The 27,428-nt window shown below is 33.1% G+C and overlaps 1 protein-coding gene across 1 annotated transcript in view; it reads right to left on the bottom strand.

The window, feature by feature from the left end:
• The window catches only part of LOC118205492 (putative oxidoreductase ZK1290.5), a 67,460-nt gene that overhangs the window by 36,138 nt on the left and 3,894 nt on the right, over positions 1–27,428 (bottom strand). Inside the window, exons 2-6 of the mRNA XM_085807319.1 lie at positions 22,792–22,904; positions 21,118–21,242; positions 14,047–14,170; positions 8,582–8,683; positions 1,856–2,019 (exon numbers count right to left, since the gene is read on the bottom strand). Of these exons, the coding sequence (XP_085663445.1) occupies positions 1,856–2,019; positions 8,582–8,683; positions 14,047–14,170; positions 21,118–21,242; positions 22,792–22,876 (600 nt within the window). The 5' untranslated portion in view covers positions 22,877–22,904. The remainder of the gene's footprint in view (positions 1–1,855; positions 2,020–8,581; positions 8,684–14,046; positions 14,171–21,117; positions 21,243–22,791; positions 22,905–27,428) is intronic.

Here is a 27,428-nt window from a genome sequence, read left to right on the forward strand (position 1 = left end):
CTTATGTTAAGTTTCAAAATTAATAGAAGAAAAAAAAATCCTAATGAAATAAACAAAAATGCCTGTTACGCTTTAATTCACAAGCGCACTTATAAAGAGCCATGATTTTTAGTTTGTTTATTTCAATAAATCTCTCAAAACCAGAAGCACAAAACAGAAACTAATGCCAATACATGAAGGTCAAATGCCGTTCGAGTCAATCCATGTGAAAACAATTACCACTTAGCTCCATTTACTGGCTTTTAAAAATTCAAATAAATTGTTCCATTTTAATGTCATGTATACGTGACGCTAGGCTGGTAGGAGCAGAATCGTTGTGTCGAGTATACAGCACACTGGGCTGGTAGAAGTGGAACCGTTGCGTCGCATATACGTGACGCTGGTCCTGAACGGGTTAAGACGTTTGCCTTTGACTCCACAACATCAGCAGAGTCGTTTGGAGTGGTGTCGCAGCTGATCATCATGGCTGCCATCAGACCGGCATCGTACAGTGTTCAGTGATGAATCCCACTTCACTCTTGAAGCAGATGAACACCGTGTTTGTGTCTGGAGAGGACGTGGCCAGCGGTCCCAATCAGCCTTTGTTTTACAAAGGCATTCAGCCATAAACTCTGGTGTGGGGTGCTATTTCATATGACAGCAAGTCATCTTTCGTCATCCTCTGTACATCTTTAACAGCTCAACGATATGTTGATACCATCCTGCATACGGTTGCATTACCTTTCATGGCACATCATCCTGGGGCCATTTTCCAACAAGATAATGCCAGGCCACACACCGCTCGCATATCTCTGGACTGTCTCCATGCGGTTGATACTTTTCCTTGGCCAGCAAGGTCGCAAGACCTTTCACCAATTGAACATGTCTGGGACATGGTAGGCCGCCAGATTCTTGCACCACAAAATGTCGTAGATGTGGAGCAATAACTGATAAATGCCTGGTAGAATGTGCTGCAGGATGACATTAGGAACCTTTATGACTCCTTGCTTCGGCGAATTCAAGCATGCATTGCTGCCAGGGGCGGTTTGACCAACTACTAATTTGAACACTCAATGGGTGATTGTGAGCCGTGAATAGGTACTATGACCTTGAATTTTAATCATTTTATTATCTGTGAATGAGCTATACACATATTCAATTTCATCAAAAATTACAACTTCCTTCATGGTGCTTTGATTGTTTTGCAAAAGAGTGTATATGACTCTGAACACACCACAGCATTTCATTCGCATTCTACAGTCACTGCACCAAATTTTTGTTTTCAAATCATTTTGCCAATGAAATTTTTTTCAGAAACTAAGTGACAGTGACTGACTAGAAGTAACAGTACACAATGTTTAATCAAAATAATATTAATGTATGAACAATACATCTGCTGCTAAACTGAACACACCCTTTAACAATGAAACAAAGAGACAAAAAACACTTTGCAATCATTTTCTCAATTCAACATTAGTTAAAATGATGCAACTGTACTGACAACAAATGTTATTCTTTAATAAGCAATTTTGGTTGTGATAGTTATTCAGGAAGGGCAAACCTTCCTTATACTTCTTTCTTGAAAATTCTTTTTCTCTTAAAAAATATTTCTTCCTTGAAGAATTATTAATGAAGAATATTTTTAAATTTAGAATTTCTACATGTCATCTTTCTAGATTTAAACAGGTCATCTAAAATCTAGAATCTGGCTATTCCAGAACTCAAACTTTATACTACAGTACAACAAATATTCATATCAGCAATACTCCAAAATATATGAGCATATGCACATCAAATTAATTTTAAAAATATGTATTACGTTAGAAAACAAGTTAATAAACAAATTCATAATGAAAAATATATTTTCTCTAGATACCTCCATTTGAATTTTATGCTCTTGACAATAGTTTTGTAATTCAGTGGGGTTCTGAAAGGGATGAAATTCAACTTGGTTTACATGAGGAGTCACAGAAGCAGTATCCAATAACTTTTCTAAATCAGCAATGTCATAATTGCTCACACCAATTGCCCGACAAAGACCTAGTAAATTAATAACACATCTTCAATCAAATAATTAATTCATAAAGGGAAGGAAACTGATTTAAAGCATATGCAGATGCATAATTAATCAAAAAATAAAAATAAAAAAAAATATAAATATAAAATGTCTGTAATCAACTTAAATAAACTTTGAGTAGAAAGTTTATCTTAAATTTTGGAACTTTTAATGTACTAAATAGACAACTGACTATAATATACAGAAAGAGAACAAAACTGTAAGATGCTCCTTATATTATCTGTAGATTTGAGTTCATATCAAAGATATAAAAAAATTATTAAAACTTCCATATTCATGTATTAGCACAACCACCTTGGTACAAATTAGGGAGGAAAAATCATTATAAAGAATTATTTATTACGTAACATCATCCATTTGATATAGGTATTTATCCTGAAAATAATTTATCAGACTTTATTTGGTAATATTTTGTCGGAAATTTCATAAATATTGCTTTAAACCTTTCTGGATGGCAGCCCAATCTCCAAGCCCGTTGCTATAAGAGCTCTATATAACAGCCCACGCTAAGCTTCCGAGATATCTTCATAGGATGGTGGGTGCTCACTCGCTAAGCCTAATTCTGCTTAAAAAAATCGGCAAAACGCATTTTTATTCTAATTAACTTAGTTTTTTCTAATATTACAGAAAATGCAATAATCATTATGCTTGATGAATTATAGAAATAAACACATATAACTTTTGCAGCTGTAACGATATACATAAACGATGAAAGAAGAATTTAAAAAAAAATTTCAGCATTTGTTAAACTACAACTGAAATATTTAATATAAAGCAATAAACCTAAACAGGCACATACACACATTTACAATGAAATTTAGAATTTGTTTTCTGAGTGATATATATTCTGAAGCATGGGTCCATACAGAGTTCTGCATTACAATCTTGCACTCAAAGTAAGATGTTTTTCCTGAAGCTCGCTTCCTCTGCATCGTATAAGAAACAAACAATACATTTTCTTCTCATTAAGAATTAGAAATGGAAAATGCCTTTCTGAAAGACGAAATGGCATAAGTGCAGCTAATGCCCGAAATTCACATTCTGTTCTTGACATGATTGTCTTCATAATTTGTCCAATTACTTTTAATCGAAACTGAAGTGATGGTGTTTCTGTACCATTTTTTACATCGTATAAAGCATAAATATAAGATTGTCAAAGAGAACCTTTTTTTTTTTAACCTTTTGAAAGATTTTCCGTAAGATGGCTAATGAGTAGTGACTCATTAGCCATCTTACGGATATCACTTAATATCCACTGTTCTATATTTTTATTGTACTACAATATACAGCTTGGTTTCTTAGCGATTTCTGATGGTTTTGTAAATTTGTTTATCAGAATCTTTTAGTTAGTGTCTACGCACTGTAGTTAAAAGCAATACTTTTTTAATCTTTAAATAAAAGCAGATACATATTTTTACTATACTATACATCATCTCTACATCATTTTGTCTCATTGATTTTGATAGGACATTCTTTGGCAGACCTCTCTTTCTTTCCTTGATTGTGCCACAAACATTCACTTTTGTGTCATACAAATCTGATGCAAGTAATGGTGAAGTGAAAAACCCAGATATAAGTTGTATTCTTTTTCCCAAAAGATCACTTATAAGGGTTTTCACCCTATAGGCTGCTTCTTGCTGTAAGATCTTTGCCTGTATATAATAAAAAGTTCCAAACATAACCTGTATCGGATTCACTTAGCTTACATACTTTTATACCATATCAGGACTGTTTCAATGATCCATACTGTCTAAAACCTAGCCTGCATCTCCACATAAACAAAGATTCCTCAACAGACACTCTTTTTTTTTTTTTTTCAGTTTATACACATTTTTAAATTTTTGCACGTGTCTCAATAAGTTATTTCAATTTACCCAATTTCTTAGCACTACTGTCTGATGTAAAGTGACGATATCATAACATCCTTAAAAATATCTCTCTTGACACCATTAAAAATGGAATAGCAATAGTAAAGTACAATTTTAGATGCCATTTTTTTAATTATACCCATCAGTATATTTAATGCTAAAAAAAAGGTTCATTTCTTCATGTGACATGGAACTGAAATGAGAAGGATCAGGAGACACGCAAGATGACCCACTGAGATTTAGACCTTGCTATAGGTCAAAATCTCCAAAATTAGTTTACTTGTTCCATAATTAAATTTATTAAATCATTGTCAAAAAATCTTTATCACAGTCACCATATATTGCACTTTAAGGATGGGTGTGGTATCAATGCAAGTATGCGGCTGTAAATATTTAGTGTAACAGATTAATTCTCACTTACGGATGGAGCAGAAGTTGTGGCAAAAGAAATGCAGTTCTAAATCTGATAAAATATCTGTATCAGAATCGGATATCGCTGCTACTCAGACCTTCTTGTAATAAAAATGTATACTCAGCTTTCGCTAAATATTGCTTTTGATGACATCTTAATGCAAGAAAACTAAAAATGTTACATACACACAAAAAACACCATACTCTACATATGAACAGAAGAAAATAAACAAAAACTGCACTAATGCAAGATACTCTTCCCTCAGAAAGCTACCTGAAAGAAACAGAAACGAACATGCATAGACCCAGCAAGCTAATCGAGATTACTGAATCCCACTACCTACCCTCCAGAAACAAATGAAACAATTCAAGGTCAAAGTTCAGGCATCATCATTCCCATTTATCTTGGTACCATGGACATAGGGTATGATCTGTTAGAATTAAAAATATTTACATTTTATTCCATGTGATTGTCTCGAGTATGATACAGCAGTCTAACTAGGCACTAATCCTCTGAGATGTAGACATCACACTTGTCATTAGATGAGCCAAATGCTAAAATGGCATATATGACCAACCACCCACCTGGAAAGGGTTAAGAACAGAATGTAAACTATTGGTAACTTAGCAATTTTGTGACAACTGTACTTCTGCAGAAATATTACAATTTCTTCCACTGTAGGTGAACCCCTGAGTTTATACTGCATAATTAAATCTAAGTTCACTATTTCATCATTTGCTTTTAAAAACTATTTGAACTTTATACACAACAAAACGCGAAAGAAAGTGCCAACATTGCTTGTTAAAAACCAAAGAACTGTTATGCACACTGTTGTTAGAGTTTAGCACTTCTAATGCTTCTAATTTTGGCAGCTTCTACAAGGCGATCGTACTAATACTTCAGTACCAAAAATTCTAGAAGAAATGTTAAAGAAATTAAATGCTGGACAAAATACTGCATTCTCACTCTTTCCTGCTTCATGCATTGCACTGCAATAATCAATATTCCATTCTTAACTCTCAACCAGTTAAATACACTTGTCATAATTATGTAGAATGTATAAAAACAAATGACAAAAAATTCCCACTCTCTCTTTCTTTATGTATATACTATATACTTTGTGTGTTTGTTAATCACATTGTTTCAGAGTATATATATATATCAATTTTAACAAATAATTAAATGTAAGAAAGGACTATTATGAATCCTGTACCAAGGCTGCAATGATTTAATTAAACATAATTATAATTAAAGGAGGATACTTCCATTAAAATTCTTAGTCTTCCCTTCTTTCTTAGTGAGCTCAGAGAAAGTTTAACAGCTTTCCTGCAATCCGAGAAAGCACCCAAGATTCTCCATCTGCAATTCAATTTCCATTGTTCATATTTAGTCACACTGGCCTGAAATGTGCAGGAAGACTGTATGGGATGTGTTGCAGTTTAAAGTCTGCTGTTCTTCACTTACATTTCGACACTTACAACACTTCTACTATCACTATTCCCAACAGCAAATTACTGAAACTGATAGAGATGATTAACCAGTAAATAGGAAGCACAGCTGTAGGTTCAAAGGTAAGATTTGTTCTTGTCCATGTACGACTGCAGCACATTTAAAAGCCATATGCTCACACACATGAATTTTGAAGTCTTTTATGGGCTATGAATTCATACATATTTTGAAAAAAAAAAGTCTTTCTCTATGAGTTAATAATCCATACATATAAATAAATACACATTACTATTGAATATGTAGTCCTGTATGCATTCCGTACAAATAACAGCTGCATGTCTAAATATTTTTTAAAAAGTTAGATTGCAGTTCTATACTAAATACTTGTGGACATCTTCATCAGAATTATTCATCAAACTCCTCCAAAAGTACATTTTTCAGTACTTTTACTGCATTTTACTTTAAACCTTTTTATAGATTTGAATTGTACAAAAACAACATGTGTAAAAGCTGCCTGACCTATGAACAGAACATGAGCTGGGAAGCACACGAGCTTAATCTTTTGATGGTCATCAACAACGTCAGCTCACATTACAAGTTGCATGCCACAGCAGGCACAAACAACACAGCTAAGCATTAGAAGTTTCTGCCTAAATAGTAACATGAGTCCCAGTTGCGAACTAGATTTTCGCCTTAATGTGTGCACAAGAAATGGGTCATTGCTCAAAATTATCCAATCAATTTCAGCATTGTGAATGAGTTCTTGGTATAGAAGACAGCATGAGTACTATATTTCCTGCAGTGAGTAAATTTGACACTGCAGATTCCAAGAAAGAATTTAGCAGTTTGAGTTTCTATTGCAATATTTTGAATGCACATTATAGCTAGAAATGGCCTCAAATTGAAAGGTAAAGCCCTTTTTTTTTTTTTTTTTTGTAATAAGGAATATGATTCTGAAGACAAAAATCTTTATTACATAATGAAAATTATTCAGACACAGATATGTGTTTGAAAGTTCAGATGATGATTCGAGTGGAGAAGATTTTAGGAATGTGCTTTGTGTACCATTCCATGTTTCAAAGTCTACCACAGAATAAAGTGTTTGTGTATATATATATATTTATTAAATTTTTTATTATTATATTATATGCATTATTGATTTGCAAATTAACTATATAACATGTCTTGTTACATTTTAAAACTTCAGTGATAAAATACAGTCAAAAGTCGTTAATTCGGACACCCATAATCCGGAGTGATCTATAATCCGGACCTCAAAGCTAAAAACTTTCTGCACATGCGCCGCGTTGACACATGTGCATAGGCGTTTATGCATGATGAATAATACGCATGCACGTAAGACCTTTACGACTGCACATATGCCTGTGAGCAAGTGCAGAATACGTTTTCGCGTGCGCGTTTAATATATAACGGACGGTATAAGCTAAAATTATCTAATTATCTATTTCAGTTAATGTTGATAATTGCGTTGTTCCTTAATCTTCAAACTGGATCCGGCTTACTACTTTTTTCAGGCTGTAAGAGCAATTTTATAAAAGTAAACTTGAACTTTCGATTATGTCAAATAGAATTTCCGATGCTGGAGCTCCCAAAGGATCTACAAAACGAAAGTATGTTTCGATGTCCATCAAACAAAAAGTGGAATTGCTGCAAAAAATGGATAAAGACATGAAGAAGGTGACAGAGAGGTTAGTGAAAACGAAAAAATTTTGATTGACAAGTTAGTCGGTATTCTCGGCACAGCAATTACAGGACTTTAACAGCAGAACTTTGTAACTGAACACGAAATTATGTCTGTTTATAGAATTAAAGAGAAAGTATTATCACATAAGACGAAGCAACTTAAACAACTTACATTGAAAGAAATGTTTAATAAAGTAAACAAATAAATATTAAGCTTTTTTTTTTTTGTAAATTTTGATACCCTTTAGATCATAATTGTTCTTTATTTCATAAATTACAGTTTCATATTTTTAATTTTAGAATTTCTGCATGCCATTTTACGAGATTTAAACTGATGATCTATAATCCGGAAAAATCGATAATCCGAAATCGCCGAAGTCCCGACGAGTCCGGATTAACGACTTTTGACTGTATTATTTATTATATTGACAAAGTATTAACATGAAAATATAATGTCAAATAACAAAGTATTTGCTATGTTAAATTTATTGCTATAATAGAGTATAGTGTTTTTATTATTTTCCTATTAATCTGGGTAAAATTGTAACTTACTATAAAGATAAATGCATATTTCCTTTTTCAAAAGGGTCTCTATTTTCCACACAGAGACAACAGACATTTAACAAAGCATCTAGAGATAAACATCGACCATCTGGTCTCACTGCCACTGACAGATATGGCACATGTTTAGGAAGAAAGAATGAATCATCTCCCTGACTGCTGGTGGTTTAATTAAGATTTTTTAGAATACTAGCAAATGTACTTAGCTATTTTTAGACATTTATTGCTTGCTTAGTTAAAGACACTTTAATGTCAATGACGATATAAAAGCTGAATGAAGTAAATGGTTTTGTTAAAGATTTTGCAGTTTTCAGATATAATCAGTATAATTTATATTTAAATTTATTCAGCCCAGGTACATGCTGTGTGACAATAACTGAATGGCCCATAATACATGCCTAATGTTGCGTTTGACTGCTAAAAGGGTAAAAAAATACTGATTGTTAATTAAATTAATCAACAATTATTACAACTTGAAAGAATAAAAGTTGTTCAGCTACTCATCTTGCAAAAACAAAAATTTCAGCGTACCTTCATCATATAAGAGCTCCAATTCTCGCCATGTCTCTTCTAAAGTTTTCGCTCTATTGATACAGGATGATGGGCATAAAGGCCAATGAAGCATGAAAAGATCTATAAAAATATCACCAAGAACAAAATAAATTTTGCATTTACATTTAATACACAAATATTACATTTTACACAAATTTTAAATTGAAAGGCATTTAAATGCAATGCAATTCAAAATTAATACAGCAATTATAAATGGCTATGACCATTTAACTGAAAAGAATTTATCAATAAGAATAATAAAGAATGTAAAAGGAAGTTCAAAATTTTCCTTACATACTTTTTAAATGTTGTATTCAACTCTCCTTGATAACACGGATGACATCTAAGCAGTATCCCATACCACACCAGGCATTCAGAAGCATATCTGGAGTCGCCAATGCACATTTTGAGTTCTGGAATTATTTTTGGTGAAAGAAAATGCATACACAGGGTCTCTCACATAACTCCATAAAAAAAATCACCGAAATTGATTGGAAAATTCAAAATGCCTGGTGCAAAATGGACTACCACTTAGATGTCCGCGTTACCTAGGGGAATCGAATAGAACATTTATAAACCATGTAAACAAAATTTTGAACTTCCCTCTATATTCCATGCAATTGTTAGAAATTATTTTCAGTTAAATATTTATAGCCATTTGTAATAGCTATATTCATTGTGAATCGCCCTTTATATCATAAATACAAAACTGAATTTTAAATAACTTAAGAATACAATTCTTATCTCTATTTTCGGCAGTTTATAGTATGTTATAATTATATATAAATGCATGCTATAAAGTGCAGAAAACAATAGATACCCTCCCAATTTGTGAGAAACTTACCAAGAAAATCAACAGCTAAGCTTTTCAGTTATTTTTCAAAAAGTAAAGCTGTTGCTATGTAAGAATCAAATAAAGCAAATTTGTTGGAACATTTTCTCAATCCAATTATCATAGGCTTCAGTTCCATTTTCAAAAAATTTGGTTACAATCTTGCAATTACTATAGCCCCATCCATCTAGAAATTATTTAGATCAGATAACTTGGGTATCACAAATACAGGCCCTTCAGGTGTATATACTATCTTGAATGAAATGCAATGAAAATACAAACACAGAAACTCAATACATATGTTCAACATATAGAAAACTAACAATAAGGATTAGAAAGCATAAAAATGGCATCTATAAATTCTCCACCAACAAGTTCATCAACAAAAATAACACATCTTTTATTCAATACTCGTACAGGCATCCACACTGAATAATTGAAGGAAACAAGGCCAAAACCATCGCCAAACCCACGAACAGAAACAAACTTAAAATTAAAGAAGTGCTCGAAATCCCCACCAAACTGTGTTGCAAACAGCTAGCTTTCTTTTGACCTTTCTTACATATCGTTACTGAGTACAAAAACCCTGCAGAAAGCAATGAAAAAAAGGCCAACTTAATCAAATCAACCACTCAAGCTCTAATTGACAAAAAAGACAGAGGTCATTTGTGAAAGCTCTTATTTTTATTTATGTTTAAACATAGTTTCAACATGCCAATTTAGAGTATTTCCTCTCATTTTTAATACCAAAATTTAAATTTGAAATAACACAAAGAAAATGAACAAAACAAAACCATGTATTACTTTTATATTAAAAAAACCAGAAATGACACAAGAAATAAAACCCTTTCTCACAAACTACAATTAATATTACCACAATTTTTTTATCCTAAGACACATTTTCCTCTATATAAAAGTTACTTAGAAAAAGATAAGTTTCAGAATACATATTAGTCTGAACTATTAATTATTATATATTAATTTTCAAGATAATTCATTAGCTATATTACTGCTTTTAATATCGTGTATTCTCACATATTTTTGCCCTTTGTTTACTACATCCAAAAATCAATAGGGATTGGATTATTCAATTATGGCAAAGCACACGGGGGCTATCAGCCTAAAGGGAGGGATGCCTTCGTGGAGGACTTTCTAAGGAAACTGGCTCGTATATACGTTACACATGGGGAAAACTATGGAAACACCCATGCAGTCAGCCCGTTCGCAGGATTCAAACCTCAGATCGAACTACCAGTGTTCAGCTTCTTTATTGCTCGGCCATTGGTGGGCACCAAAAATCAATAGAGAAAATTATGGCAAACATTTCATTTCCAAAAGATGCACTTACAGTAAGACATCACAAGATATAAGATATTTTCCTTTCTACTTTCTTACAACTTGAATCTCGCCCATTCTTGTTGTTGTTTCTGCTATTCCTTAGGCCTCAAATCATTATTAAGTAATTAGAAAAGATGAATGGTCAGCTGACTTTGCAAAATCACAAATGAAATGTCAGTTAGTGTTCGCTTTGATGTGATAGGTCAGTTCTTGTATTAGGTTGCCATAAGAATGGCTTGACACTCCTAAAATAGATGCTAGTATAGAACTCACCTCACCCAACGAAGTGAATGATATCATTAAAAAGTTACGTAACAGAAAGGCCCCTGGCTTCGATGAAATCAACAATGTTGCTATTAAATGGTTATCTTCTGGAATAATTTCAAGACTCACTGGAATTATTAATGCATGCCTGTATAACACTTATTTTCCGAGACAATGGAAGGTCGCAAAAATGATCGTTTTACCTAAGCAAGGCAAGGATCTGACGAAACCCGAGGGATATAGGCCAATCAGCATGCTTCCCGGTTTGCGGAAGATTCTAGAAAGAATTATACTTAATAGCCTTCAACCTCACATGAATAAACTTCCAGTGGAACAATTTGGATTCCGTAAGTCACTTTCCACTACCAAGCAGTTAGTCATATTAAACGAGTTTATTGGTGGTGCCCATCATAATTGACAGAATGTTGCCTTACTCATGCTAGACGTGGCGAAAGCCTTTGACCGCATCTGGCATGAGGGGCTAATTTTCAAGCTTATCAGCTTAAACTTCAGTAGAGAGCTAATACTCATTCTACACTCGTTTCTTAAAGGACACAGATTTTTTGTCAACATTGGGAAAGACTCTTCTGAGAGTAAGATGATTCACGCTGGCGTCCCCCAGGGGTCTATTTTGGGACCCATTATCTATCTTTTCTATGTGGCTGACATACCGAAAATCAGCATGGACCATAATTTTTTCCTGGGCTGCTATGCCGACGACACAGTAATTGCTGTGAAGTCGGCTAGTCAAGATCTTGCAGTTGACAAACTCCAGAATTTCATGCCGGACCTTGAGCATTGGTACACAAAGTGGAGAGTGGCAATTAATGCTGATAAATCTCAACTGTTAATTATCTAAAAATCCAGAACTCTTCCAGCTACCAAACTAAAGCTTTTCAACACAGAAGTTCCTTTAGTTGCAAAAGCAACCTATCTTGGATACACTGAAAACGTCAAATGGACTGAGCACATAAAGGATGTAAGAGGGAAAACTCTAGGAGTCATTCAAAGATTGACACCTCTGTTGGATGCAACCGAAAAAGGCACACTTACATTGACATTATTAAGCCGAATTTTGCTTATGCATCTCCTGCCTGGGCTTCAGCCCGGAAAAGAGATCTTCAGAAACTGCAGATCACCCAAAATAAGCTTTTGAGGACTATGACTAATGCACACTACCTGGTTTCAAATAATACACTCCACAAGGACCTAAAAATCGAGACGGTTGAAGAGCACCTGCATAAGTTGAACAATAACTTGTTCAAAAATGCGAGAAACTGTGAACACTTCAAGAAACTCAATGTTTTAAACTATGTTGTTCTCATGGAAGACTCTGATATTAGACCACTCGTGGCCCACCTCACCCGTGACACTAATTTCCCTACTTAATTTTATCTTGTACTTTCAGCTACTGAAATTTTTGTTCTCAATTTGTATCGCCTCTTATTTTTATTTTTTGTGCTATGTAAAATTTTTGTATCTCACTTGATATTTAACTGTACATAATTTCTCACCGCTCTGTCTGATGTTTTTCCACTTGTTCGCTTTTTTGCCATGTCTTGGCCTGGGATGCATGGTCACCCTCTTTCTCTCTTGCCTCTGACTTTTAATTTACCCGCTCGGACTCTACTACTGTCATGTGCCCTCTGCACCTTTTATCATAAGCCGGAAACGTCACGCGCGGCAATACTTGTATGGATACGGATAGGTTGCATTAAGTTCTACAATTAGATGCAGAAAGTTTGACGTGACCTTTATAAGGAGGCTTGTGAGGGTTTATGCTAATAAGTAAGATGAAAACAAGCACAATGCATATGAATCTATTTTGAAATTTATGGCAGCTTGTTCTCTAAACTCACTGACAAAGTGGAAAAAATCCAAAAATTTTTTTAAAATTTTCAGAACTTGCTGCTAAAAAGCTAAGGAGAGAACATGAGAGAGGGAAATATACGAAAGGGAAACACAGTAATTCAAATTCATTTGCTAAGAAATATTTCCTTAACATATTAAAACATTTTATCTCATTCATTTGCTTCCAAATTCTGTTGAAGTGTCAGCAGTACTAAAATAAAGAGGTGCATCTTAGAATCAAAGAAATGATATACATATATGGATTAAAAAAAAAAAGTTACAAGCATCAGCATTTGAAAATAATTATTGTGGAGGGAATACTTTATCCCCAGAGTTAAAGCAAATGGCACCACTTGCTCAGCAGCATTTGTACGGGTAGGTAGAGTATGTTTGCAGACATGTCACAGCGATTGCAACGGCAAGATATTTAGAGAAGTAGTCTACCTTGGAGGTGCGAGCCATCATTCGCTGTTTTGATTGAGTGTTGGGGGGATGGCCATAATATTACTCCCGATCGTTTCTTGAGCCATTTAGACAAGTGAAGCCATTTGACACAAGTACACTGGCACATTGAGTGATGGTGTCATACTCTTGAATGTCAGTGCCCAGCCCTAAACTGCTCGCCAAACTGAAGACTTGCTGCTAAAGTTTTAAGTGAAAAGTCTGAAGTTGCCCACCCCGTGGGTGACTTAGCCCAGATTAAGTCCCAGTGATTATTTCCTTTTTTCTGAAATTGAAGGAATATTTATATGGAATGAGGTTCCCTTCTGAAAAGTGATGGGAAAACAGCTACCAAGAACAGGCTCAAAGGGCAAGGATGTGATTTCTACCAAGATGGGTTAAACAAGTTGGTCTTACATTCCGATAAATGCCTAAATAGATTTGGTGATTATGTGGAAAAATAATACGCATGTACGCCTCTTAATTTCATTTTGTATTTTCTGTCTATTCTTAATAAATAAATTTTTGCTACTCTTGTAACTTTTTTCGAGGGGGATCCATCCTCGTAATTAATAGCGCTACAATCAAAATCAAATAAAACATTCTTCAAAGCATGAATTTTCAAAATCTTAGCTAAAAAGATATATTTTATAAAAATATAAGTCCTCAGCAAATAATTATTAACTAAATTTTTATCATTTATTTAAAATGTTAATACCTAAATAGTCAACTCCAAGCCGTTTCAAAGAGCCCTGAAATGCTTTTTTAGTAGATGAAGAACCATAATCAGTACACCACAATTTTGATGTTAAAAAGATATCATCTTGGGGTATACCACTCAGCTGCAAATTAATAAAAATTACGAATAATTAAAAATACATGATCATCAGTAATTGAAGGAGAGAATACAATATCATATGAAGTTATTACCAATTAACCAGTCAGCATTAGAACTGCCAAAGAGATTCACATAACTCATCTTTCTTTTTCATAGAAATATGTCCTACGTAATTCCTCAATACCTCTAATTTAAAAGAATAACTACTGTTGCCATTTTAAAAACTGAAGCATTTCTTTCTCAATTCACTGAATATTTATGTTCAAACAGCCTTGCAGTTACATTGGAATCTTCTTGTATTGCTTTACTAAGAGCTTTAATATACACTGGTGTGCAAAAATTAAGGACGAGACGGTTTTTTCAATATAACTTTGTACAAAAGCTTTCCAAATCAACACATTTAATACCGTAAGATCCCCAATACGTAAGGACATGAGTAATGTAAGCAACACTTAATAAAAGAGAAATCAGAGGGATAAAAAGAAGCTTTATTGAAAAAGTAGCATGGAGCGCAATGCGACTGACGGCCGAAACATCCCTGTGATGGGTGTCCAGCAAGAAACATCCGGTCTTTAATAGGGGATATGATCTCCCCTGACTGCTAGGCAGATTTCACAGCGTCTGCCCATGCTGAGAATGAGGGTGTCAATGAGTTGTTGAGGCATTGCTGCCCATTCGTCTTGCAGCACCAATCGAAGCTCTGGAATCGTTACTGGTGGTAAGGTACGAGCTGCCAAGCGTCTGCCTAGAAAATCCCATACATGCTCGATGGGATTGAGATCCGGAGATCGTGCTGGCCAATCCATACAAAATATCCTCACTCTCTAAGAGCTGTTCGGCAGCTACTGTGCGATGACATGGTGCATTTGTCGTCCATGAAAAGGAACTGCGGACCCATAGCGCCTCTAAAAAGACACACATATGGAAGAAGAAACTCGTTACAATAACGGGTCCCGTTGACTGAACCTGCGTCGAAGATGTGAAGGTCTGTACGACTACCAAGCATGATGCCTCCCCAAATGAGAACTCCGCCACCTCCATACCTGTCCCTTTCAATGATGTTCGAGGGATGATTGCGGCTTCCCCGCTCTCTCCAGATGAGTATGCGATGAGAATCGCTACTCAGACTGAATCTGCTCTCATCTGTAAAGAGTACTCGTCCCCATTCATTGTCTCTCCAATTCCGGTGTTCCCGGCACCACAGAGAACGCCTTCTCTGATGGGCAGGCGTTAAAGGTACACACCGTACAGGGCGTCATGCAAACAGACCACTACCGTGTAGTCTTCTGGCCACCATAAAACGCGATATCGGTCGTCCAGTCGCCTGTGTCGTGTGTCTAGCGATTTCTCCCGCTGTCTGCCGCCTGTTTCTTCTGGCCTGTAAGGCAATATACCGGTCATCTGCGGGTGTGGTTCCTCGTGGACGACCACTACTAAACCCCCGGATAACTGTTCCTGTAGTTTGAAATTGTCTCCAAAGTCGTGAAACGATGCTGTGAGCAATTCCGAACTCTGCAGCCACACTTGTCACACTGCGGCCTTCCTCCAACTTCCCGATGATTCGACCTCGGGTAAAAGCATGCAGATGTCGTCTAACAGATTGATTATTAGCCATTTCTCGCTGAGGCAGCAACTCGGTGTGATTTTAACTGCTATACGGCGTGCAATCTCTTTGCCAGAAATACTGATCTTACACCGACAACATGCTTTATACTACTCAGACACTCCCCCATTACGTCTACCTGCATATCTGTGCATGTGCTAACGTACATCACCTTACTTAATCTCCTGATTGGTCTTTCTGTCCGCTCTGCCTCTTCGTTCAGCTGATATGCTAATTTTTCGACTTCGTCCTTAATTTTTGCACACCAGTGTATATTTCCATTCATAGAGCAAATAATAATAATAATAAAACATACATCAACATTTACAACTGCATATTTAACACACTTAAGTTGCTGTGTAACATATATGCATTAGTGGGAGATGTAAAGCAGTTATGTTTTAAAACAGTTTGATGCACATTTACGATATTTTTGGCTTTTAATTTTAAGAAACAAAATTTTCACTTGCTTTCTCAAAAGATGATTGGATCTTTTCTGTTAGAGGACAACATATGCCAAATGGTTTTCTGCAGAAAGATATATATACCAACATGGCCAATTGGCCACCATTAAATTAAATGCACTTTTCATATCTCTCATAAGAGCTTCTTGTTTCAAAGTAAATATTGTCCATTAGAGACTTTAAAGTAGTGTCCTACTTTTTTTTATTAAATTGAAATAACTAACCTTAGAGATATATCTTTAATGTTTAGAAAACTTTTGACACTTTGAAATAAGTTGAAGATAAATTATGCTGTGTCATTAGCCGTATCCAGTTAGCACTTTGCTAGAGAGAATTGTTTTGTCATGTATAGTCCTGTAACCCATAAAAATTTGAATATTTTATTTGGTACTATCTGATTATATACCTCCCCTCCCCACGCAAAAAGTTCATCAAAATGTATTCGCCGACTGATGGCGGCTAAGTGAAATATCCCATTCTACCATCTTGATTCTTCATATTTTCCTTTTGTTGTTCCAGACATTCTTTTATCTGATGCAGAGTAAAAGTGCGCTATCGCGCGCTGTCACTCTCTTTCCATTCGACACAAGCATGAAGCAAAGCAATATGTCACCAAAATAATAATGTATTAACTGTGGACTACACTGAGCAGAATGGACTAAGCACATCAAGGTAAGTACTAAGTACTCTTCATAAGGATTATCCTAGTCATGAAGGCTAAACCAACATGCTCAGCCAAGCACAGCAGATAGAAGCAAAGCCAAACTTTTATCCCCTGGAGCCTCAAAATCACTGGATCTACAGAAACTGTATTTATTTCTCTTTACTGTGACTCCATTACCAGGATTTTAAATGCTGCTTCACTCATCACACAGAATAAATAATAAGGACAGATTCAGGGTATTATTAGCAGAGGCCCTATTAAAAAAATCAGTCAGTCTACGAGGGTTCTTTATCTGTAGTACAAATACTTTAAAAATATTGCAAGAGTACTATTTATTGTCTGCACGTGAGTGCCACATGAATTCAGCAATATCAGTTATTGGATCTTGCTGATATAGAATGTTCAAGTTACTGCTATTCTGAAGACTAAATGAAAGCTTCCCACCAAATTAAACTTAAAGATTATCGTATTCTCTGACAAAGATGTTTAAAAAGGCGGTGAAAATTTGGTGTTTTTACTAAGAAACCCAAACTTCAAATTCTGGACAGTAAGATTCTCAGCTTGAAATTCAAACTATAAAGATTAAATGGGAAAATATGTCTCTTAACATTAACAATTCTTATCAGTCTTGAGACAATCACTCATTATGAACTATTCATTGATATCTATGACAGCAGAGTCAATTATTCCATAGATTATGTTTAATGCAAAACAATTTTCTGGGGATGTTCAACATGAAACCAGAGAGATGTTGAACTGTCAAATTTTGTGGATGACAATGCTTCCTTCCGGCTTCCTAAATCAGGGTTCGTAGCCACATTTTGGTTAAAAAAATAAGCACCTATAAGCACTTTTCAAGCACATTTTAAGGAAAAAATAAGCACCTGTCTAATTACATTATACAAAACTGCATAACCTTAAAAGAAAAATTAGACTTGTAATTTAAAATATGAGCAATGCAATATTTATTAAGAAAATGAGCATTACCTCAACCATGAAAAACAACTTTTTTTTTTTTAATTTTAAATGACAGATCAATTTACAGAATTAGTTTACAATGAGAGAAAAAACTATGCAGAACTAAACTATATTACAAGATTTAATGATGAAATTTCAGTTCAAAATATAGAAAATAAATAATAATAAGCCATATTAATTGTATTCGTTTGGCACCTAATAATAAATACAATTTATTTTCCCACTCATATTAATATTTAAATAATTTAACTTAAATCAAACTTCTAAATATTTTCTAAATTTTCTTTGCATAACAGTTTTCCCTTAACTTATATTCCAAGCAAAGTAATTTAAGTAAAAAAGAGGCACATTTCTGAAATCAGAAGATGGGAAATTGCTTCATGCAGTCTTCTTTAACAGTAAAAGCTTAACTTACCCGCATTCTCGGAAATTGCCGAATATCCCGGGTAGTAACTGGAAAAAGAGGAGTGGGGGAGATTGTAGCCGTTCTTTAGATCTCTCAGATAAATAAATGATTTTGACATTTCGATATGTGCATCATATAAAAATAGACCAACGGAACTGAGAAATATTCTGCTTAGAAAGCACAGTAAAACTCTTTTAAGTGTTCATAAACAAATCTCAGACTGAACATCAAAAGTAATTATCTCTACAAAATGCTGCAAACGTTATTGCACAATACGTGCGGCGTAATTCTTCCACATGTGATATTACGCAATCGGAATCAACAGCTGTCGGTATTCAGAGAATAAAGAACTACATAAAGGAAAAGAAAGAGACTTACTAATCCAGGGTGTTTCTGATTCTAATTGTCAACAGACTGCGTTAAATTTCTGGAATAAAATCAATCTTCGCTTGGGTTGGGTAGACCGCAAAAACTTTTGGTCCTATTCAATCCAGATTGGACAGTGGCCAAAAAAAAAAAAAAAAAAAAAAAAAAAGCCCACTGCTTCAATATTAGAGATTTTGCGGAGAAAGGGGAAGAACCTCCCAACCTCCGTACTGTATAATTTATTGGCAACAAAAACAAAAACAAAAAAAAATATTTTGACTATTCGATTACTTTCCTTTTATTTAAGCCATTCAGAATATTATTCCCTAGAAAGCTAATCAGTGTAAAAACACACCCATTTTTGGAAGTTTATCTATACTTCAGCAGTTACTGCAACTATATTATTATAAATATTCATGCATATGCTCATACTATAAGCATAACGATCATAATAAACACAAATATGAACTGACCATGCGGAACGAGAATGCAAATTATTACAATCTTGATAGAAATTCAAACGTGTGTAGTATTTAGGTGGGAGGAAAAGAATACCAAATGTACCAGAATTTTGTACCAGTTTTTCAATTCTTTGACCAATAGAACGACGTGCACCTGTCTGTACTCTCTCGCACACCACAGGTTACGCTAATGCAGAGAAAGGGGGGAAAAGCAATTTCCGGGAGCATGATTCACCATCTGACATTGCATATAAGGAAGAAGAGTTGTTTATTTAGTTTCGGCTTTGGTACGCGAAAAAAATTCGCGTTCATTAAAAAAAGCACTAAAAGCAAAAAATAAGCACTAAAAACAAAAAACAAAAATAAAAAATAATAATAAAAAAAAATAAGGGCTTTAAAGAAAAAATAAGCACCTATAAGGGGCTTTATATTTTATTTTCAAATATAAAGACTTATAAGCACTTGTAAGGACCACTACGAACCCTGTAAATGGTAAGACTCCAATACACTGTTCTTGCAGTTAAAAACAAACAAGATGTTTTAGATGCTACATTTGTCAGCCTGGATATTTATTCCAGCTGTATAGCTGCCAAATCTCCCGCTTTCTCATCACATCTCCTGGCAGAAAAAAAAAAATCCGCCCGGTTTTTAATTTTTAGCTTTTACTATGGAAAATCTTCCACAGAAATGAAGTTAAATTAAACTTATATTACATAAATTCCACTTTCCCAGCCCCATTTTTTTCAACTTAATTTTTCTAATTAAATTTTATTTGATGTAATTTGCTATAATGTACTGCAGATATTTATAAAACTTTTTTTATGAAGACAACCAATATTTAATTAGTAAATATTCATATTGAATTTTAAATTAGATTAACAAATGCTATCCTGACTTGCTGTGTTTAATCACATAGTAGTATGTACATTAACTGTTAACTGAATTTTCATCCTATTTAAAAATAATAATTAGATGCTTTTTTTCTGTACTCAGAATTTTCTCAGTATAAAGGTGCTTAGAAAACTACAAAATGAAATTAGCCAATGAATATAAAATTTAGGATATTGTAAATAATAATATATTTTAAATCAGCATAAATATTTTAAATAGTTTAATAACTCGAATCGTGCATTATAAAAGGACTAAATTTGGAGATCTTTTGAAATCGCATCACTATGAAACATGAAAAGTCTCTCCCAGAAACTCCCATTTCTTCACATTTCAAAGTTGGCAGCTATGCAGTTTATCTAGAAGGTATTCGAGTCTATTGGCAGTGATCACTGCCTGTATTAACTGAGCTGAAACATTTAAATAAAATTTAAAAAAAAAAAAAAAAAGCAAAAGCTTCTAAAATTTAAATACAGCAAACTGGTATCTGCAGAAAATAATGATTTGCAAATTGGGTGTTATTGCTCTTGGTGAAATTCTCAGGCCATTCCATTAATTGGCATATATTTTGCAACAGAAATGCACAGGTGAAGTACAAATCGATATACTAACTGATATTTGGCTTGGACACAAGTAACAGAGAAAACTAATAGATGTTTTTGACTGCAGATTTCAAACAAAGCTAACAATTCAAATTTTGGCTTGTACACTTTAAACTAAGAAATCGTTTAAGTGTGAATAAAAGTCCAAAATTAGTTATGGTATAACAGGTACTGCATGGTAAAAATAACAGATAACAACTGTATGATTTTATGCAGATAAAACATATTTTTAATATTAAAATTAATATTTTGTATTTAATTTAACATATAAGAATATAAAGCAAACCTACAAAAAAGTCAATTCCTTAGTACATAACTGCTGTAGCTAAGAAAATTATTCAAAAGCTTTCACAATAAGTTTCTGATGACTTATTTTTTTTTAATGATTGCAATATCAAAAACCAGTTTTGAAGCACAATGACAAAAATGTGTAGTAAAAAGCCAAAAAATACTCTTAATTTTTAAGAACAAGATTTGATTTTCAAACTATTTTAACAACAAAGAGGCTCTTTCACTAACCTCTATAGCACTTCTTAAAAATTCTTCACATCCATAACGTTTTGCTGTATCAATAAGCCTATAACTGCAGTGCTTTAATGCATAAACGACAGCTTCTTGAGAGTAACCACCACTATGAGAAGTGCCTAAGAATAAATTTTATGCACACTTATATAAACCTTGTATTTCTCTTATGAAAAAAAAAAAAAAAATGAAGTTGCTACCTAAATTTAAGACAGAAACAGCCTAAGGCTAATCTTTGGAATATGGTAACAGGTAGTTTGGTGACATTTTGGTAGGCGATAAAGGTTACTACCTAGGACTTTGGGAATAATGTGAGAAGTAGTCAGTTCTGATTACGCATTATTTTGTGTGAGGGAAATGAGAGATCATGAGATATGTCATGTGACATTTATGGACAAATCACAGTTCTGTAATCGGAAAAGGGGGTAAATTTGTAAAAATATCTGCCATACTTTATAGCATTAGGTTCTTTCTATGTTCTGTGAAAGTGTTGCTTAATATTTGGATCCCATGGCCCTATGTAAAGTAAATCCGAAATTTTTATTGGGTTTATGTGTAATTGAAAAGAATTGCTTGAATGGTGTATGAGTGTAGGATTAATTGTGGATAAGTATGAATGTCCAACATGTGGGAATGAAATGAGATTGTGTGAAAGGAAGGATATTACAGATGAGTTTGAATGGCGGTGCAAGAAATCTGGTGAAAATGGACATTTTGTGAAACGGAGTGTAAGGAAGGGTACGTGGTTTGCTGAAAGTCGTTTGAATATGGGGGAAATTTTATTAATTTCTTATTAGTGGGTGAATAGACTGCCAGTTGACTACTGGATTATTTAATCTATAAGAAAAGTTTATCCACCATGCAATCAAGATTGTGAAGAAGATTAGGTAAGTTAGTATTTTTAATCATTTGAGGATATTATTTTTATGCATGTAAGGAATAAATAAATTAATATAGTATTATTGGGAAATTGTTATTAGCAATGAATTAGTTTAAAGTAATTAGGATTGTAAGTAAATTTTTATTAATTTAATGTATGTGCTTATTTATATTTTAAGTAGTGTTTTTTAATTTAATTATATTTTAATTTAATGATCGTGATTTTGTGAGTTATATGTTTGTAGTATTTTGGAATATGTTTGAGTAGAAGTAAATGTGCATGGAAAGAATTTAAATATTTGACACTAAGTATTTGGAACCATTTTTAATGTTTGCATTATAAATTTGCAGGTGACGTTTAAAAGTGAAGACTGTGCGCAATGCCATTTTTGTGCAATTCTGGGATGTTTTTTTAAGTAAAATAAGTTGACATGTACATGGTTACTGTGTATGTGCGATTCTGAAAAACGCGGCAAGGAGTTTGCGATTCTACACTTTTTCCCAATTTTGCAGTTAATATTTGTCATGATTACGCAGTTTTGTTCCATAAAATTTCTAGCATAAGTGTAATTCGGCTAGCAGATTGCTGGAAAAAGTGTTAAGTAAATAAAAAGAAAAGAAACATGTCTTTACTTCGTGAAGACAAAATGGCGGCGGGAAAAAAAAAGTAGAAGTTTGCTGTAGCAGAGTTGGTCGCCAAATTTTCGCCAAGAAATCGCCAAGTTACCATAATCTAAAGATCAACCCAGCCTAAATTATATTTTAAAAAATTAACAACAATAATGCCTTTACCAAGTCCAAGTGTAGGCATCTTCACATAATTAGACAGTTCTACCTCTCTTGAGCCAAAGTCTCCTTTGGATGTTGTGACTGGCATCTTAACAAAGATAAATGCCTATATATACCTATTAAGAAATATAAATGATATAAATTTACAAAAATACATACTGCTTTGAAGTATGTCTACGCAAATAAGCAAAATTAAAAAAAAAAAAAAATATTTTTCAAAATACTTGTATATGTAAAAAAGGTACAAATTTATAAAAAAAATATATATAATAAAAAAAAACAACTCTTAGTAACTAAAATAATTAATTAAAATCTAATAAAAATAAGAAAAGGAAAGTATGCCAGGACAAACAGCTTTATAATATACAAAAGCTTTCCGATATATTTCAATCATCAATAGATATCACAATGCTTCAGAATTCATTCTAGCATTCTAAAATATAAAATTTAAGTTACTATAAAAAAGAATAAAAGATGGTAAACATCTAGCATTTCTCACAGCATATGACATGAAATCATTTAATAAAAAAAATTTCTGAAGGACAAAAAGTGAATAATTGTGATAAATTTTGTATCACGATTATACACTTATTCTTTAACTATAACAGAATATAAAATACCATATTTTAAAATTTCTAGGTTTATAACATTCCATAAAATTAAACTGGAATTAATTAAAACTGAACAGAACAGCTTTGATAGCTAATCTTAGGAATATGGTAATGGGTAATTTGGCAACATTTTGGTAAGGCAATAAAGGTTACTAGTTAGGACTTTAACAGTGTACATGGATAAAGTCAAGAGTGTGCGCAATGCCATTTTTGTGCAATTCTGGGATCCTTTTTGGCTGATCTTTGGAATATGGTAACAGGTAGTTTGGCGACATTTTGGAGGCGATAAAGGTTACTACCTAGGACTTTGGTAATAATGTGAGAAGCACTCAGTTCCGATTACGCATTATTTTGTGTGAGGGAAATGAGAGATCATGAGATATGTCATGTGACATTAATGGACGAATTACAGTTCTTTAATCAAAAAGAGGGTAAATTTGGAAAAATTATTTTGTATTAAGCTTCATTGTGTGTTGTGTGAAATAGTGTTGATTAATTTTCAGATTGTATGGCGCTATGTAAAGTGAATTCTAAATTTTTAATACGTAATAATTAATAATAAATTGACTACTGGATTTCGGATTTAGAAATTAGCAGTAGTACTGCAGCCGATTGGAACTCTTTCTGTAGGGAAGTGTGCGTGCCACGTAATGAAGATTCTGAAGAAGATTAGGTAAGTTTGTATTTTTAATCATTTGAGGATATTATTTTTATGCATTGTTCTAAATGTAAGGAGTAAATAAATTAAAATGGTATTATTGGAAAATTGTTATTAACAATGATTTAGTTTAAAGTAATTAGGATTGTAATCTAATTTTTATTAATTTAATGTATGTGCTTATTTATATTTTAAGTAGTGTTTTTTAATTTAATTATATTTTAATTTAATGCTCGTGATTTTGTCAGTTATATGTTTGTAGTATTTTGGAATATGTTTGAGTAGTATACGTTGAGTATTTTCATGCATTTTCGTGAAATTTTTCTAATTTATGAGAAAAAAGCAGTGTACATGGATATAGTGAAGAGTGTGCGCAAGGCCATTTTTGTGCAATTCTGGGATTTTTTTTAAGTAAAAATAAGTCGATGTGTACATGGTTTAGTGATATTTTAATTAAATGATAGTTATTTTGTGAATTTTATGTTTGTAGGAATTTGGTATACGTTTGAGTTGAAGTAAACGTGCATGGAAATAATTTAAATATTTGACACTAAGTATTTGTAATGTTTGCGTATAAATTCGTTGGTGACGTTTATAATATAATAGATAATTTAGAGGTAAAAGTTTTTGGATATTTTATTTATTTTATACTTGGAAATGTTCATTCTTGGAAAGAGTATATACTTTTTCGCAATCAGGTAATTTCATATACGTTCTTTTTACCGGATTTAAAGATTCACAAAATTTTCATGCATTCTCGTGAAATTTTTCTAATTTATGAGAAAAAAGCAGTGTACATGGATATAGTGAAGAGTGTGCACAATGGCGTTTTTGTGCAATTCTGGGATTTTTTTTAAGTAAAAATAAGTCGACGTGTACATGGTTTAGTGATATTTTAATTAAATGATAGTTATTTTGTGAATTTTATGTTTGTAGGAATTTGGTATACGTTTCAGTTGAAGTAAACATGTATGGAAATAATTTAAATATTTGACACTAAGTATTTGTAACTATTTTTAATGTTTGCGTATAAATTCGTTGGTGACGTTTATAATATAATAGATAATTTAGAGGTAAAAGCTTTTGGATATTTTATTTATTTTATACGTGGGAATGTTCATCCTTAGAAAGGGTATATACTTTTTCGAGATCAGGTAATTTCATATATGTGCTTTTTACCGAGTTTAAAGATTAAGAAAATTTGGCTGATCTTTGGAATATGGTAACTGGTAGTTTGGCGACATTTTGGAGGCTATAAAGATTATTACCTAGGACTTTGGTAATAATGCGAGAAGTACTCAGTTCCGATTACGCATTATTTTGTGTGAGGGAAATGAGAGATCATGAGATATGTCATGTGACATTAATGGGCGAATTGCAGTTCTTTAATCGGAAAAAGGGGGAAATCTGGAAATTTTGTATTTAGCTTTATTCTGTGTTGTGTGAAACAGTGTTGGTTAATTTTTGGATCCCATGGCCCTAACTAAAGTGAATTCGAAATGGGTATTTTGGCATTGTGATAAAGAGAATTTTGCTTTTTATTTAGCGGAGGAAGTATGGAGGAAAAATTCGCAGAAAAAATCTTTCAATAATTTTATTGAATGAATTAGAGAAGTGTATCCGCCACGTAATCAAGATTCTGAAGATGATTAGGTAAGTCAGTATTTTTAATTATTTGAGGATATTATTTTTATGCATAATTCTAAATGTAAGGAGTATAGCAATGATTTAGTTTAAAGTAATTAGGATTGTAAGCTAATTTTTATTAATTTAATGTATGTGCTTATTTATATTTTAAGTAGTGTTTTTGAATTTAATTATATTTTAATTAAATGATAGTTATTTTGTGAATTATATGTTTGTAGGAATTTGGTATACGTTTCAGTTGAAGTAAACGTGCATGGAAATAATTTAAATATTTGACACTTAAGTATTTGTAACCATTTGTAATGTTTGCGGTATGAATTCGTTGGTGACGTTTATAATATAATACAGTCAAAAGTCGTTAATCCGGACTCGTCGGGACTTCGGCGATTCCGGATTATCGATTTTTCCGGATTATAGATCATCAGTTTAAATCTGGTAAAATGGCATGCAAAAATTATAAAATTAAAAATATGAAACCGTAATTTACGAAATAAAGAACAATTATGATCTAAAGGGTATCAAAATTTACCAAAAAAAAAAAAAAAGCTTAATATTTATTTGCTTACTTTATTAAACATTTCTTTCAATGTAAGTTGTTTAAGTTGCTTTGTTTTTTTATGTGATAATACATTCTCTTTAATTCCATAAATAGACATAATTTCTTGTTCAGTCAAAGTTCCGCTGTTCAAGTCCTATAATTTCTGTGCCGAGAATACCGACTAATTTGTCAATCGAAATTTTTTCGTTTTCAATAACCTCTGTCACTTTCTTTGCTATCGAAAGCGAATTATAATGACGAGGCATTTGATTTAAATCATATCAAACACGGAGTACATGGATAGGAAATACCACATTTAGTAAGCAATTATAAGCCAAATAAAATAAAAACATCTGCCCTTAAGATAAGGATAGTGTTGACAGATCAACTTCCAATTCATTGCGCTGCTCCGTCGCGTTAAAGATAAACAAAGTTTAGATAAACAAACGTTAAAGTTTAGATAAACAAAGGATATGGCTTTATTTATTTTTTGCAGCAATTCCACTTTTTGTTTAATGGACTCCGAAAGATACTTTCGCTTTGTATATCCTTTACATATTAGTAAATATATATCGGAAATTCTATTTGAAATAATCGAAAGTTCAAGCTTACTTTTATAAAATTGCTCTAACAGTCTGCAAAAAATAATAAGCCGGATCCAATTCGAAGATTAAGGAACAACGCAATCTGCAACATTAACTGAAATAGATAATCAGATAATTTTAGCTTAGCTTATCCCGTCCGTTGCACATTAAACGTGCATTCGTAAACGTATTTTGCGCACGCCCACACGCAAATTCGCAGCCGTAAAGGTCCTACGCGCATGCGTCAACGCGGCGCATGCGCAGAAAGGTTTTAGCTTTGAGGTCCGGATTATAGATCATTCCGGATTATGGGTGTCCGAATTAACGACTTTTCACTGTAGATAATTTAGAGGTAAAAGTGTTTGGATATTTTATTTATTTTACACGTGGAAATGTTCATCCTTGGAAAGGGTATATACTTTTTCACGATCAGGTAATTTCATATATGTGCTTTTTACCGAGTTTAAAGATTCACAGAATTTTTTTGCATTTTTGTGCAAATTTTTGTAATTTATGAGAAAATAGCAGTGCAGATGGATAAAGTTAAGAGTGTGTGCAATGCCATTTTTGTGCAATTCTGGGATGTTTTTTTAAGTAAAAAT

Source organism: Stegodyphus dumicola, chromosome X1, assembly GCF_044657685.1.
Source record: "Stegodyphus dumicola isolate Sdum_Otavi_A_Nest chromosome X1, ASM4465768v1".
Lineage (NCBI taxonomy): Eukaryota > Metazoa > Arthropoda > Arachnida > Araneae > Eresidae > Stegodyphus > Stegodyphus dumicola.